The sequence below is a fragment of the Grampus griseus genome (genome assembly GCF_964374135.1).
Source record: "Grampus griseus genome assembly, chromosome: 13".
Classification (NCBI taxonomy): domain Eukaryota; kingdom Metazoa; phylum Chordata; class Mammalia; order Artiodactyla; family Delphinidae; genus Grampus; species Grampus griseus.
In genome coordinates, this window is record NC_139007.1 from 73,715,275 (window position 1) to 73,730,897 (window position 15,623).

Below are 15,623 nucleotides of genomic sequence, written 5' to 3' on the forward strand. Positions count from 1 at the left end.
AAGGCAGGTGATGATAACTTGATGCAGGAAGTAAACCAGAATTTGGCTGAGGAGGTAAGGATTGTTGATTTTTTGAATGATTTTAAAACTTCACTTTAATTTTCGGGTGATAGATTCATTTTCTCTCCGTGACAAAATCGCCCTATGCTCTCTTTGCAGGCTGGTCTGAACATCACTCACATCTGTCTTCCTGCAGATAGCAGTGAAGATGAGGTAATACAGCAGCACACTTAACCCTTATTTTGTGTTCCTCTTCAGTCCTAACAGACCTCTTCACATCTCTTAGTTGTGGTCAGAACTGAACAAACAAGCCTTTTCTTAGGGCTGAACTTGTAGAGGGAATAGTTCATTTTTCCCACTAGTATAGATGCCCCTTGATCTATCTGTCCCTTACCATGTTTCTTTTTTTTTAATTGAAGTATAGTTGATTTATAATGTTGTATTAGTTTCTGGTGTATAGCAGAGTGACTCAGTTATACATATATATTTATATATTCTTTTCCATTATGGTTTATTACCATATCGAATATAGTTCCCTGTGCTCTACAGTATGACCTTGTTGTTATCTCCTTACCATGTGTTTCTGTTGATGATGTGACCTATGATGTGGTGACTTTGGTTGTGTTTCTTCAGCTGTAGCAACAGCATCGTCTAGTGGAAATTATCAGTGTCTGGAGGACTAGTTCTGGTTTGCAGTGTCCCGACAGGTTGTTTGACCTTGCTTGGACCATTCTTTGGTTTCTCTGGGTCTCAGTTGCCCTATCGATAAAATAAAGGAGAAGATATTTTTCAGGCTAACCTTGTGTGAATCCTTCAGTGGTGTTTTGGGGCAGCTGATGAAAATCCACCATAGGGGGGCTTCCCTGGTGGCGCAGTGGTTGAGAGTCCGCCTGCCGATGCAGGGGACATGGGTTCGTGCCCCCGTCCGGGAAGATCCCCCATGCCGCGGAGTGGCTGGGCCCGTGAGCCATGGCCGCTGAGCCTGCGCGTCCGGAGCCTGTGCTCTGCAACGGGAGAGGCCACAACAGTGAGAGGCCCACGTACCACAAAAAGAAAAAAAAGAGAGAAAAACCACCATAGGGTTCTTTTGTTGCTACTGTATGTGCTTTAGTTGTTTCCACCAGCAGGGAAGACCAGTCCTCATAAGTGTCATCTCAAGCATGGGAGAAGCAGTCACCCCTATAAGTAGGGCCTAGGAAACTGGACCACGGGCCATCCTGGTGTCTGCTCCTTCTATGGCTAGGTTTTCTTCAGACTGGCTGTGGCAGTGATGAAAACCTTAAGTAATCTGGAATAACACAGAAGTTTTTTGTATGTGAGTAAAGTTTAGCAGTAGGCAGTCCCTGGCTGGTGTGGTGGCGTCACTGAGTCGTTAGGAACTCGGGTCCCTGGATCTTGCTGCGCTGTGGTCTTTGTTGTGCTGCCTCATCCAGGATGGCAGATTCAGCGCTGCAGGTCACATCCACATTCCAGCCAGTGTCAAAGAGAAAATAAATCCAGTCTCAGTGGGGAGAGACATCATCTGAAAGGATTATTGCAAGGTGGGGAAAGGGACTGCACATCCTGCCCGTAAGCTCGACACACCTTTGAGAGGTAAGCAAAAGGCTTCTCTTCTATAGGGAGGAAAGAACCCAGAGTGAGAAAAGTGGGATGAAAGGGTGGCTTGATGGGATAGCAGGTTAGAGAATGTTTTACCCCGAGGCCAGCCTGTTCTCCCGGGGAGGTTGGGTGGTGGTAGAGCTGTTGGCCAATCAGGCCGAGGGTAGGTCAAAGGTTAGGAACCGGGGGGAAGGGAAGAAGCTTACCCAGAGTTCGGTTAACAGACATTTTGTGCCGATGGATCAGTGGAGACCAGCAGTTCAAGTAAATCGTTTATGAACAAAGAATAGAACTTTGTGGGGTCTGGAGACTACGGAGCATTGGATGGTCGTGTCAGAATCGTGTGGGGAAGGTGGTTCTTTGCAGTCCACAAAGGATGGGGGCATTTCTTAACCATCCCTGTTTTCCAGGATCACAGGGCTTAGTTCAACAAGTTCTTATCACCAGCAAGAAAAAGGAAGGACAAAGACCAAAGTCAGGATCCCAGTCTTTCTCCTGAAAGCCACAGTTCTGCTTCCATTCCACTGACCTGAACCTAATTGCTTGGCCTTTTTGCAAGGGAGGCGAGAAATGTGGTCTTTATACCAAGTGGCCCGAGATCATTTCTAGCACAGCTAAAAATTAAGAGTTCATTACTAAGAAAGAACAGAAATTGGATATTGGGCAAACAGTTTCTACCACACTTGCCATTGTCAGATATTACCAATACTGACACCTGTCCTACCAGTACTAACAGAATGCAGAGAAAGTTGTTTTCCCTTTGCAAAGGACACTCATTTTCTGCAGAATTTGCATGTTCTTAGATTGTTTTGCCGCTGGTATTGATAGCCCTTGACTTTTTTTTCCCCCTTGGCTTATTTAATTTTTTTCATTCAAATTTTTTTTTCCAGTTTGTCACCGTATTTTTTTAAAATTCTTATTGGAGTATAGTTGCTTTACAATACTGTGTTAGTTTACACTGTACAGCAAAGTGAGTCAGCTGTATGTATACGCATATCCCCTCTTTTTTTGGATTTCCTTCTCCTTTAGGTTCCCCTTGGCTTATTTTTTTGCCAAGCAGTCACTTATTCACTCTTTTTCTTTGAAATTCTGATAAATGGGAATTTATATGATGGTGTTATTATGTTGGAAAAGAGTAAGGATCTTAATTTATTAAGATTTTGTTGTCGTTGTTACCTCTAACTACGTTGGAGGTAACAGTAGTACCCTCACTTCATTCTGGCTGGGCTCTGTGTATAGATGCCACCCCGTCTGACCACCCCCTACCCGCCATCACTCCATATCAATTTCAGAGATTATACTATTATTATTGTTATTTTTTTTGTCATTTTATTTATTTATTTATTTGGCTGCATTGGGTCTACGTTGCTGTGCACGGGCTTTCTCTCTAGTTGCAGCAAGCGGGGGCTACGCTTTGCTGCGGTGCACGGGCTTCTCATTGCTATGGCTTCTCTTGCTGTGGAGCACGGGCCCTAGGCAAGTGGGCTTCAGTAGTTGCAGCACACAGGCTCAGTAGTTGTGTCTCACAGGCTCTAGAGCGCGGGCTCAGTAGTTGTGGTGCACGGGCTTAGTTACTCAGAGGCATGTGGGATCTTCCTGGACCAGGGATTGAACCCGTGTCCCCTGCATTGGCAGGCAGATTCTTAACCACTGTGCCACCAGGGAAGTCCCTGTTGTTGTTGTTGTTGTTATTGGTCTTGTCTTCTCTACTAGAATATAAGCTCCCTGAGGGCAGATATTTTTTACAACTGTATTTCCTTTACTCAGAACTGGTACAAGGTAGATATTCAAAACATTCAACATTTGTTGAATGAATGACAGAATGATGAATATTAAACAAAATTTTCTTTCTGAGTTTTCTGAATATATCAAATAGCTTTTTCTTCTCTTACCAGGTAGAAATACCATCATGATTTTTGCTAGATAGTCAAACAGAAATGGTAAACTAACACTTCTCATAGTGAGATCCATATCTACGAGCTAGAATCTCTCTTAGTTATCAACAAGTAACATTGCTAAGTGAAATCCTGGCGTAAAATAGAGGTAAACAGAGAGGCCAGAGCATTGCTTATTTAAAGACATACGTGGCCATTCAATATCGATTATATTAGCTTCCCAAACTGCTTTGGTCTTTTTCATAAACAGCAAATTATTTTAGTGTTTCCTGTAAAATGGAGCTATCTATGCTTAGAGGTTTTCCGTCGTAAGCCTTTGGAAATGCTTTCTACATGCCATTCTGGTCCAGAGAACAGGAGGGCCTGAGTGTCATGATTAGTAAGCTTTGGTTAAGCACAGTGTGCTTGAAACACAGGCTTCTCTGAGCCAGGTTGGAATGCTCGAGGTTCCTGAGTCCTGGCCTCCCTGAAAGTTGGCATTGCATTGGGCTCAGATCTGATTGTGGACAGGGAATTGTCTTTTGCTGATCTCAGCTTTATTAACTGTTGAACTTCGGTTTTGTTTTGTTCTGTTCTGGCAGAGAATAGAGCGATAAGAAGGACTTGAAGTCACTAAAAAATTCAGCCAAGCTTTTATAAGTGTGGTTAGAGGGAACGTAGACTTCTTCTTTCTGCTTTACACCAGGTCTTCAACAAGGAGAAAAAAGAAACTAAAACAGATGCATGTTCATGAATCTATTTTTGACATAAAGTGTCTGTTCTTGGGTCTTATTTTTGCAAAACTGACTTTAGTTTTCACTTTAGATCATAGATGAGATCCTGAAGATTAATGAAGACACCAGAATACATGGCCTTGCCCTTCAGATCTCCGAGACCTCATTTAGCAACAAAATCCTCAATGCCTTGAAACCAGAAAAAGATGTGGATGGGTGAGAACATAGAAAAGAAAACAATCGACTCATTGCTAAACTAGTTTTTCTACTGTGAATTCCTTAAAATTCTTCTCTTTCAGCTATGTCAGTAATTGAGCCATGAATGAAATCATTCTAAATATTTCAGGAGTTGGAGGGCTTGTAAAATTATGCTTAAGGAAGTACGTATTTGAGAAAATACACTTGCCCTTTGGTAGTGCTTGGGTGCCATTTTGGCCAAATCATACTCATTTGAGAAGCTCCTGTCTGACCTACAGAGTCCTTAGCCAGCTCTCCTCTTCTAATAGCTTTTCCTTTTCCTTAATAATTCTACCAAACGAGAGAAAAAACCCAGGGACCTGCTTCACCACAGTAGCACATTCTGCCGTAGTCCCAGGCCAGCGGAGGAAAACAAAGCAAGCACTTACATTCATAACGTGAGGTTTTATTTGAAATTTGAGGGAAAAACTGTGAATATCAGGTGCTCTGATATTGGTCTTAGACTCATGTCATGACATAAGCTTCATGGGACAGGGAATACTGACCATCCATATGGGAGTTCATGATGTTTCCTGGAAGTTAAAAACCTCATCTTCCTACATGGAAATAAGAAATGTTTGTATGGTGGCCAGAAAGAACGTGATATATTTAGCATTCCAGGGTCGTAAGCAAATTTATAACGTTAGTCTTGTAGGGACTGGATTGAGTGACCAGCACCTCACTGGCATACCCATGTTCCCCCATTATCCTAGCCTTCTCTTGTGACTTAGGGCAGACTCAAACATGGGTAGAAGATTGTCATGAAAATCTCCGATCCTATAGCAGATAAACCATAAAGGGGGAAGAGGCTCTAATCAATTAGAAAACATCCAGAATCCTAGGGTATCAAGATGTAGTTTCCAGTCTTTCATAAAAAGAGAGAATTATGAAAAGTTTTCCAAGTATCTCTATTTTGTTACTAACCTGTATTGAGACCATCAATTTAAGCTAAATAGTTAGGGACTATTTTGTCCTTGGTTTGACCAAGGAAGAACACAGAAGGCATTGAAAGGACATGGTCCCTCATTTTTTTCCTTGATTTCCTTAAGGAGATAAGTATTGATGTCGAGTGGGGATCAGACCTTGAATCCAAGTCTTGTTAGGTCACCCCTGATTTCTAGGATTGGTTCTGGACTTTGATATTGATGGAGATGTAAATTTCCTCAGGATAAAGTGGCTGCAGGACCACAGCATTGCACACATCCAGGGCCACCATTCCATGTCGTCCATTGAACAGAGCTCCCTAGCATTGTGCGGTGAAGCCCCACGTGGCCTCCAGCTGCGGTCCTGCTGTCCAGGCAGAACCAGAACGCCCAGCGTCGTCCTGACTCCTAGGGACCACGTTGGAGTTGCCTGAGGGGCTGCGCTAGAAGCTAATGACCTCTATTCCTGCTCACTCTTTCATTTCTATTTAATAATTTAATATATCCTACCTATCTGTCGATGAAAATTCAATTAACGATCAAGTTAAGAAGGAAGAAAGGGAATTTTATTCAAGCCAAACCAGGGATTATAACCCAGGAAGCAGGTTCTCAGGAAGCTCTGAGAACTGTTCTGCCTGTTAGAAGTCGAAGGCACAGTCATATACATCTTTGAGAGAAAGGATCGAACATCAAAATGACATACTGATGTTTTACGTAAAGTTCACCAAGGACACATAGTCCAGGTCAGCATGTACAGAGCGAGCAGCAAGTCACCATGACCCCCTACAGAGCTGGGAAAGAACACTGGTCTTTTAAGAAGTTACACTGCTAGTGTCAGAAGAAAAAAATAAGCAGGGATTCTCATCTTTGAAGAGCTCTGGTTAATGGTTTTTTTTTTGCGGTACGCGGGCCTCTCACTGCTGTGGCCTCTCCCGTTGCGGAGCACAGGCTCCGGATGCGCAGGCTCAGCGGCCATGGCTCATGGGCCCAGCCGCTCCGCGGCATGTGGGATCTTTCCGGACCGGGGCACGACCCCGTGTCCCCTGCATCGGCAGGCGGACTCTCAACCACTGCGCCACCAGGGAAGCCCTGGTTAATGTTTAACCAAGATACACACTGCACATGAGGGAGGGAAGAGGCCCAAACAACCACGCAGAGAGAATTTTATATTTAATTTTTTCTTGTCCTGCCTTAAAAGATAAATTGTATTTCATCGTATCAAATATTGACTTGGTTGTTATTTGGGATTAATTCATGTGGATTACAGATGAGTGAGTTTTGGCCAAGCTTGACTTACTTGTTCTCTTATTTTTGGATTCAGAGTAACGGATGTAAACCTGGGGAAGTTGGTACGTGGGGACGCCCATGAGTGTTTTGTTTCACCTGTGGCCAGAGCTGTAATTGAACTTCTTGAAAAGTCAGGTATGATGCTCCTTCAGAAATGTTGCTATTTTCTATTTTTTGTTATTTATGTGAGTTTTTAGTAAGGATTTGCTTCTGGAAGATACTTATTGAAACACAGAAGCGATACTCAGTGTCAGCTTTATTTTTCTCATCTTTTAGGAGATATGAATGACTGGCAAATTTCTCTAATAAAGATTAGCTGTATTATAATTTTAAAGAGAAATTGGTAAAGATGAATGATTAACCTGTGTTTTCTCAGTTTCTCTTACGAAACCTTCAAAATAACCACAATGAAAAATGTTTGAAGTTTCAGCTCATATCTGTCAATATGTAAACCTAGATAAGTTTTATATTTAAAACTTAAATGAAGAAGCTGTCAGATATAGTTTCGGGTATAGAAACCTAGATTAGGATCTATCAGTGAGCAGTATCTCTTTCAGTAATCAGTATTTAATTTTTTCTGTACACCAGCTTGAGTGAAAAGGAGACAATGCCCCTCCCCTACACCCAAACATGAAATGATTGAACAAAAATTCCAAAATATATACCAAAGTTCTATTAGAAGATTAACTTTCAAGATATACCTTTAGGACATTAGCCATTAAGCTCAAGTCTCTGAAATAATCCGTATAGACAGTGTTTTTCCATCACATGCATAATTAGAATGATGATTCTAGGTCACTCTACCATAAAGTTTGCAAAGAAGGAATAAGTTATGGCTTATAGTCATTGTAGGTTTGGTACTCAGAGGGCCAAGTTTTCAAAGGCGATTTTTTTGCAGCCTATTAAGCCAACCCTGCTCTTTTCCCTGTGGGAGCCCAGTGTGCAATGGTTGCAAACAGCAGCCTCCTTGGTAGTGTGTGCAGCCTCTTGCCTGTATGGGTTGCCCTCAGGGACTTCGAGACAGCCCTTTCCAGTGGACGTTCATGTCTGCCATGCTGTCCCCAGTCTGGGCTCCAGACAGGTATGTGCGGTGCCTTTGGAAAGCCCCGGGGCACAGTGGCCTGGGTCCACATTGGCCAAATCGTAATGCCCATCCGCGCCAAGCTGCCGAACAAGGAATATGTGATTGAGGCCCTGCACAGGCCGAGTTCAAGTTCCCTGGCCACCAGAAGATTCGCATCTCCAAGAAGTGGGGATTTACTAAGTTTAATGTGGATGAATATGAAAACATGGTGGTAGAAAAGTGGCTCATCCCAGATAGCTGTGGGATCAAATACATCCCTAATCGTGGCCCCTTGGACAAATGGCAAGCCCTTCACTCATGAGAGCATTGGCGCTGTCCCCTCCTTAATCACGCCCACCAATAAATGCTGCTTTCCTGTCCAAAAATTAAATTAAATTAAAATAAAAGCTATTTTTCCTTACATTAAAGCTGTATGGGAGGAAGACTTTGAAGTTTTGATTATAATACTGAATTTCCATTTGGTGGGTAGGTGTCAACTTAGATGGAAAGAAGATCTTGGTAATAGGAGCCCATGGGTCTTTGGAAGCCACCCTGCAATGCCTGTTCCAGAGAAAAGGGTCCATGACAATGAGCTCCCAGTGGAAAACACCTCAGCTTCAAAGCAAGGTAAGCATCTTTCATGTTGGAAACATATCCTTCAGTGCCTATATTAGAAAAGGAGGACTGAAATGCATAGGCTGATCGTTTAACGTAAAAAGTTAGAGAAAGAACAGCAGAAAATCTCAAAGGATGAAAACAAAAGAGCAGAGATTACTGAAATAGAAAACAAATATGTAATATGAGAGGTTATCAGCAAAGCCGAAAGATAGTTCTTGGAAAAATCTAGTAAAATAGACACACCACTAGCCAAAGTAATTAAGACAAAAAGAGAGAACACCAGCAATGTTAGGAACAAACAAGGGGACATAACCACAGAAGCAAAAATTATTTTTTAAAAAGGAGAATATGAACAACTTTATGTTGATAAATTTGAAAAATTGTATGGAATGAAAACTTTCCTAGAAACTGTGACCTACAAAACAGATTCAAGTAAAATTGAGTAGTCTTATATATAATTGAAGACATTGAATCAGTCTACCCAGCAAACAAGCAAACAAGAAAAGGCACTAGGTCGTTTTATAAATGAGTTACCACAGGAAAGAACATTTTCTCTAGAGAATAGAAAAAGAACATTTCCTAACTCATTGTATGAGTGCCCAGTGCAGACAATGACAAGATGCTAAGGGATAATTACAGGCCAATTTCACCTATAACATAGATGAAATAATCGTTAGCAAAATAGAAAACCAAATCCACTATCCCATTGGGACTATCATAGGATTGCAGGGGGGTCTGACATTAAAATCTGTTAAAATGTATTAATGTAATTTACCACATTATCAGATTAAAAAGTATACTGTCACCATAGTAGATGCAGAAAAGTCACTAGATAAAATCTAATATTCATTATGATGTTTTCCTGAGAAAAACATTAGACTAGGAATTTAAGGAAATTCCTTAACAAGATAAAACATCTATAAAAACTTAGAGTGAAAAATCTCATTTAACAGTGACATATTAGAAACATTTTCTTAAATTAGGAAAGACAAGGGCGCCTGTTATTAGTACTCCTAACCAGCATTGTGTGGGAATTCCTAGACAATGCAGTAATATGAAGAAAGAAAGGAAGAAAATTCATAATGATCGGAAAGGAAGACACCAAACTGTCATCAATCCTGGGTAATATGATTACATATGATTACTTTTTATGTAATCATATTTTAAAGAACCTATTAAAATATCAGAATTAGTAAGAGTTCATCTGGGTTCTTGGATATAAGATCAACATGCAAAAATCAATTGCATTTCTAAACACTACTCCCCACAGTTAGAAAATTAATTTTTAAAGAAATACAGTTTATGATAACAATGAGAATATAAGGTATCTAGGAATATATTTAACAAAAGTTATTTCTGACCTTTTGAAAGAAATTATATAACTTTGATGAATGTCATTAAGAAGACCCAATAAAAAGCAGAGATACCATATTCACGGATAAGAAGACTCATCTTTTTTTTCTTTAATTAATTAATTAATTTTATTTATTTATTTTTGGCTGCACTGGGTCTTCCTTGCTGCGTGCGTGCTTCCTCTAGTTGCGGAGAGCGGGGACTACTCTTCGTTGCGGTGCGTGGGCTTCTCACTGCGGTGGCTTCTCTTGTTGCGGAGCATGGGCTCTAGGCGCGTGGGCTTCCGTAGTTGTGGCTCACGGGCTCTAGAGCGCAGGCTCAGTAGTTGTGGCGCATGGACTTCATTGCTCCGTGGCATGTGGGAACTTCCCGGACCAGGGCTTGAACCCACATCCCCTGCATCGGCAGGCGGATTCATGACCACTGCGCCACCAGGGAAGCCCAATAAGACTCGTCTTAAAGATACTAATTCTCCCCCAATCAATCTATAAATTAGAATCAGAATCCTGACGTAGGGCTTCCCTGGTGGCGCAGTGGTCGAGAGTTCGCCTGCCGATGCAGGGGACACGCGTTCGTGCCCCGGTCTGGGAGGATCCCACATGCCACGGAGCGGCTGGGCCCGTGAGCTGTGGCCGCTGAGCCTGCGCATCCGGGGCCTGTGCTTTGCAACGGGAGGCCACAGCAGTGAGAGGCCCTAATACCGCAAGAAAAAAAAAAAAGAACCCTGACATAATATTATTGTGTAGACGTTGACAAGCTGATTCCATTTACATGGAAGCACAAGGACAAAAACAAGACAGTTTTGAAGAAAACTAAAGCTGTAAATATCAACAAGAAAGAATTTTTAAAAACAGCATTCATTGGAAAAAAGCACGTTGCAGAAGGCTGTATTTCATCTAACACCATTTATATAGGGTTTTAAATCAGTACCACGTATATATTTTTAGGGCTCCATACATATAAAGTAAAAGTATAAAGAAAGGAGTAGAAACTGTGAACCAGATCAGGAAAACCATGACAGGACAAAGATGTGCAGGTACGTAAGAGGAGACTAGGGGACCTTCACTTGTGTTGGTCATGCCTTTCCTTAAACTAGCCAATGGGCGGGATGTCCAGGTGTGTTATGTTATTCTTTTACATTTCCATGTCTGAAATAGTTAAGAAAGTTTTTAATTTCAAAAACTGACAATGAATTTCACAGATTTCAAGCAAAGTGAAGTTAAATTAAAAGCGCATTAAGTACAATAAATTAACTAAAATCTAAAAATACATGGTCTTCACTTCGCAGCGTGAGGATGGAAACCAACAAGTTGTAGTCCTGTCCAGGGGAGACGGGCCTCTCGACTGAGATTTGTAATTTTTCAGTGGCAGGTGGATCTGATGTACATAATTGCTTCTTGTTTTAAAATAGCCCAGCAACATGGTCTTGCAATTAAACTCAAACCTATGTGCTTTTTCAGTGGTCACCACGTGGTGGCAGCCTATTCAAGAAAATTCAAGGACAATGTTTCATACTTCATAGAGGCCAGGATTTTAGGTTGGGAAGCTTAGTAGAAGAGGACAGTAAACTTGCCCTGAACTGAACAGCTGTGACGAAAAAGAGAAAAATGCCTTCATTGGCAATTCAGTGTTTTCACAGCTGTCACAGATACTTTTGCTAGTTGTATCTGTATTTTTGAACAACAAAGACATCTTTCAAAGTGCTTTTTTTATTATGGAAATAAATCACCTTGACTCTTTCGGATAAAGCTCACCCTGACTTTGAGAATGATGATTACAAGGCTTTATTCTCTAGAGAATCTAGAAATTGAATAGCATTCTGGTTCCCGCATGTCTAAGAAGGCTCTTTTCAATAGCTGACGTTGCACGCACATTTTGTTTTCCTAAGTCCGTGGCACTTAGAGTGGCACCGCTGTGAATCTTATAGGCTGTCAACTTCCGCTCTTTTTCTTGCTTCAACTTTATAGCCAGAAATAGGGAAAAATTCCGGGCTCCCTGTACTTGTCTTTAAAGTTCAGTTGGTCTCTGGTGTTTGGCCCTCTCTACCTGGCTTACTTACATACAACAGGCTCCCCTCACACCACAGGATAAAGGCTGTATCTTTCCATTTTTTGGTGCTAGCAGCCAACTTCACTAGTCACTTATCTCCCCGCTGATAGGCCTCCATGCTTCTGCCTGACATTTGACGTTTCAATATTCCTACATTTTCTTTCTAAAACACAGGCCATTGCGGGGCCTGGTTTCAGAGGGTCAGTGCGCCCTCCGCAGACCACAGTGACGGCAATTAATGTGGTGCAAAGAACAGCCAGGCCCAAGTTAGTGTCCAGGACACCTGAACGGGACAGGCTGTGTCCACCCTCGGAAAGCCTTCACTGTGAGAACCCTTGAAAGTATAAATTTAATAACAGATTCGGATTTTTGTTTTCTGATTCCATCGACAATGCATTTTAAGATGATAGTGCATTATAAGTGCATCTGAACAGTGCATTTTAAGATTATGGCCCATTTATCTTCTCATTATCAACAATGCTAAGTATCAGGGAGAGCAAAGAGCAAGCAAAGGATTATAGCTATTAGGTCACAGGATGTTATCTTTGAAAAGCATTTCTTACCTGCTTGTTTGTACCTGACATGGGACAAGACCCCCTGTTGGCCATCTGGTGGGGGATTTCCAAAACCAGGGGGGTGAGGGTTTGGGGATCAGGGGGGGACTGTAACACTGGGGTCCTGTCCACCACCTCCTAAACTACACGTAGCCTTTCAAGTTTGGGATGACCTTGAAGCAGTCGCAGCCTGCTGCAACCAGTAGGAACTGTCTTTGAAGGTCTGGAGTCAGAGACAACATTTGTGTTTTCGGGAAGCAATAAAACATAGGCATTGGTGGAGACAGCTCTGGATTCAAGCCTTATCTGTTGTTTAACCTCTCTGAGCCTGTCTCCTTATGTGGAGAATGGGGATCATAATACTCCCTGCCTCATGGGGCTGCTGTGAGAATTCAGTGATCACGTAAGTTTGCTTAGCACAGGATCCCTGGTAATAGCTTGGCTGTTACTGATGGTGAGTCAGGAAGGACACTGGCAAGTTTCCCCATACGGATGTGCAGTTGATCCTCAGTGTGGAAATGGAAAGGCCAGTGGGTAATCACACTGTAAGGAGATAATAGAAAATCAGGACCCAGGGTTCCTTATTGGAGGAAAACTAAGAGACAGTGTCCCTGAGAGAGTGGGTGCCCAGCTTTGGCCAGTCCGGGCTCTCCCTCTGGTCCTCACCTCCAGGGCTGTGGACCACTTCCTTCCCTGATGCCTGTGTTACTCAAGCTGCTCCACTTCAGATCATGTCTCCTGGGGATTCCTGGTTTACCAGTCACTCCTTCCAGGAATAGTAGTCCTTCCTACGATTTTGAGGAGTAGTTACATTGAGTTAGTTAAGTAGAAATGGATCCCCTCTCTAACAGCCTGCCTAGATCTAAAGATAGTCTTTGGATACTGATTACGCATAAAATCTCATGGAGTCTGAACATGAGAATTGAGATTTGCCTTTTTAGAGAAGTACAGAAAAGAGAGTTGACTTCTGTATTTGGTAGCTTGGTAGTTTATGCCCCTCTGAGCGTATGATTGAAAATTAAGAATAAGTTTCCTGCTTTGTTTTGCAGCATCAAAACAAAGATGCATTCTGCTTTGAGAGGCATTCTGTATTTACATGGGAGAGGGGAAGAATGTCTGGGCACTGACCCAAATCAGCTACACACTGTGGAGCATCAGCTGTTGGTACCCCAAAGCACTGGGTGTGATGTTTTTGGGTCCAGATAAGGAATCGCCCTCCTTCCTCCACCCAAACGAAGGCCCCTCACTCAGCTCCCCAGGCCCCTGGAGTGGAATGACACCCTCATGTAGGAGGGGACAGCCATCCGCCCTGTGAAAATGGGCCTAGATATGGAGATGTCCTCTTCCTCACCCCAAGGAGTTCACTCTGATACCAAAAGCAAATGTTCTGCATTTAGTATTTATGAGGCGGAGTGGTACCCCTCTCCTGGGAGGAGAGGCTGGCAGGCGCCCCGGGGCTGTGCTCACACGCCCTCACTTGCTCCGCTGGCTGGAAAGCCTCTTCGGAATCTGCGGTCGGGCGCAGCTGGAAGATGATGGCGAAACGGCCTCCAGCTGCAACGAATCAGGTCGATCCCAGCTGCGTGTATAAGAAATAACCCCAGAATAAGAGAAGCGTTGTATTTTGTTTGTCTCAGAGGATCTTGTTTCTCCTGAGCACGGAGATCGTCAAAACTAGCACTAACAGAAGAAGGAAAAATACAGGTCTTTCACACTTGAAGGATCAAAGTAGGCTGTTTTCTTGAGCCAAGCTAAATTATCACAAAGTCATTTCCACTTTAAATTCGGTATGTAGCATACAAAAGGCCTTAAAAAGGGAATTGGAAAATTCTAAATATATGTGTATTATACATATGAGATTTTGAAAAAGTAATCTATTTTCCAGAGATTGTGGGGAAAACCCTAGCTTTTGTTTTTTGGCTGAGCCACGTGGCTTACAGGATCTTAGTTCCCTGACCGGGGATCGAACCCCAGGCCGACGGCAGTGAAAGCGCCAAGTCCTAACCACTGGACCACCAGGGAATTCCTGGAAAACCCTAGCTTTTTTTGGGGGGGGGGGTATGCGGGCCTCTCACCGTTGTGGCCTCTCCCGTTGTGGAGCACAGGCTCTGGACGCACAGGCTCAGTGGCCATGGTTCACAGGCCCAGCCGCTCCACGGCATGTGGGATCTTCCCGGACCGGGGCACGAACCCGTGTCCCCTGCATCAGCAGGCGGACTCTCAACCACTGTGCCACCAGGGAAGCCCAACCCTAGCTTTTAAACTGGACTGGATTGGCAAGTTACACAAGTTTTTTTTTCTTTTTTGTATTTATAATTTTTAATGCATTTGTCTTTTAAATCGGGTAGGAAATTATAAGTGTAGCTTCAAACCAAAAATACAACAATACTGGCTTTTCTGGAGATCTTCATTTCTTCACACAGCTTGGAGTTACTGACTAGTGTCTTTTCACTTCTTGTAGAGCAGGTCTAGTGGTAATGAACTCCTCCACTTTGTTTAATATGCAAATGTATTCATTTCTCCCTTTTTTTTTTTTTGAAGTACAGTTTTGCTGGATATAGAATTCTCAGTTGACAGATCTTGTTTTCTTCAGGCACTTTAAATATGTCATCCCACTGCCTTCTGGCCTCCAAGATTTCTGATGAGCACGATAATTCTTTTTCACCAGAGAGGCTACCCTTAAACCAGTAACATATGGTAACAGCAGTAAGGACAGCTAACAATCATTGGGTTAGTGGTTACTGTGAACCAGGACTGTCCTTCACTTGTGTTATCTCGTTGATTCTGCAGCCATCCTATTAGGCAGGACTCTCACTCTTCCCATATCATAGATGAGGAAACTGAGGCTCAGAGACGTAAAGAGACTGTGCAAATGTATATAATTTGAAAATGATAGAGGTGGCAGTACAGCCAGTATTTTTAGCCACTAGCCCACGTCAGCTCTTATTCCAGATAATCACAAAACCCAATCTTTAAAAGTACCTTTAAAGTCTAATCTTGAAAACCCAAAAGTATCTGACAGCTCGGATGGGCAACATTAGCAGGACCAAGGCCCAAGACATTAGACTTGGGTTGAGTTCACCATTGCTTCATTCCCACAGTTAATAGTCCCACAGATATCTTCCTAAGATAAGGAAGCCAGTTGCTCCCTGAGCCCTGGGCTTCTCACCACCCCTCCAGGGGCACTCTTCAGAATGGATGTGTCCACCCTCTTGAAAGGGCAGGGTGGGGGGCACCCTGGTCAGGTGTGTGGACATGCAGTACAGCCTCATTGATGTGAGTCCCTCCCCCCACCCCACCCCCCTGTAGTGGCTGGGTGGAGAAGATACCAC

The 15,623-nt window shown here is 42.8% G+C and overlaps 1 protein-coding gene across 1 annotated transcript in view; it reads left to right on the top strand.

Annotated features, from left to right (window-relative positions):
- MTHFD1L (methylenetetrahydrofolate dehydrogenase (NADP+ dependent) 1 like) overlaps positions 1-15,623 on the top strand; it is a gene marked incomplete at its 5' end in the record, with an annotated part of 196,300 nt that overhangs the window by 5,554 nt on the left and 175,123 nt on the right. Inside the window, 5 exons of the mRNA XM_082669412.1 lie at positions 4-54; positions 160-213; positions 4,299-4,423; positions 6,689-6,789; positions 8,208-8,344. Of these exons, the coding sequence (XP_082525538.1) occupies positions 4-54; positions 160-213; positions 4,299-4,423; positions 6,689-6,789; positions 8,208-8,344 (468 nt within the window). The remainder of the gene's footprint in view (positions 1-3; positions 55-159; positions 214-4,298; positions 4,424-6,688; positions 6,790-8,207; positions 8,345-15,623) is intronic.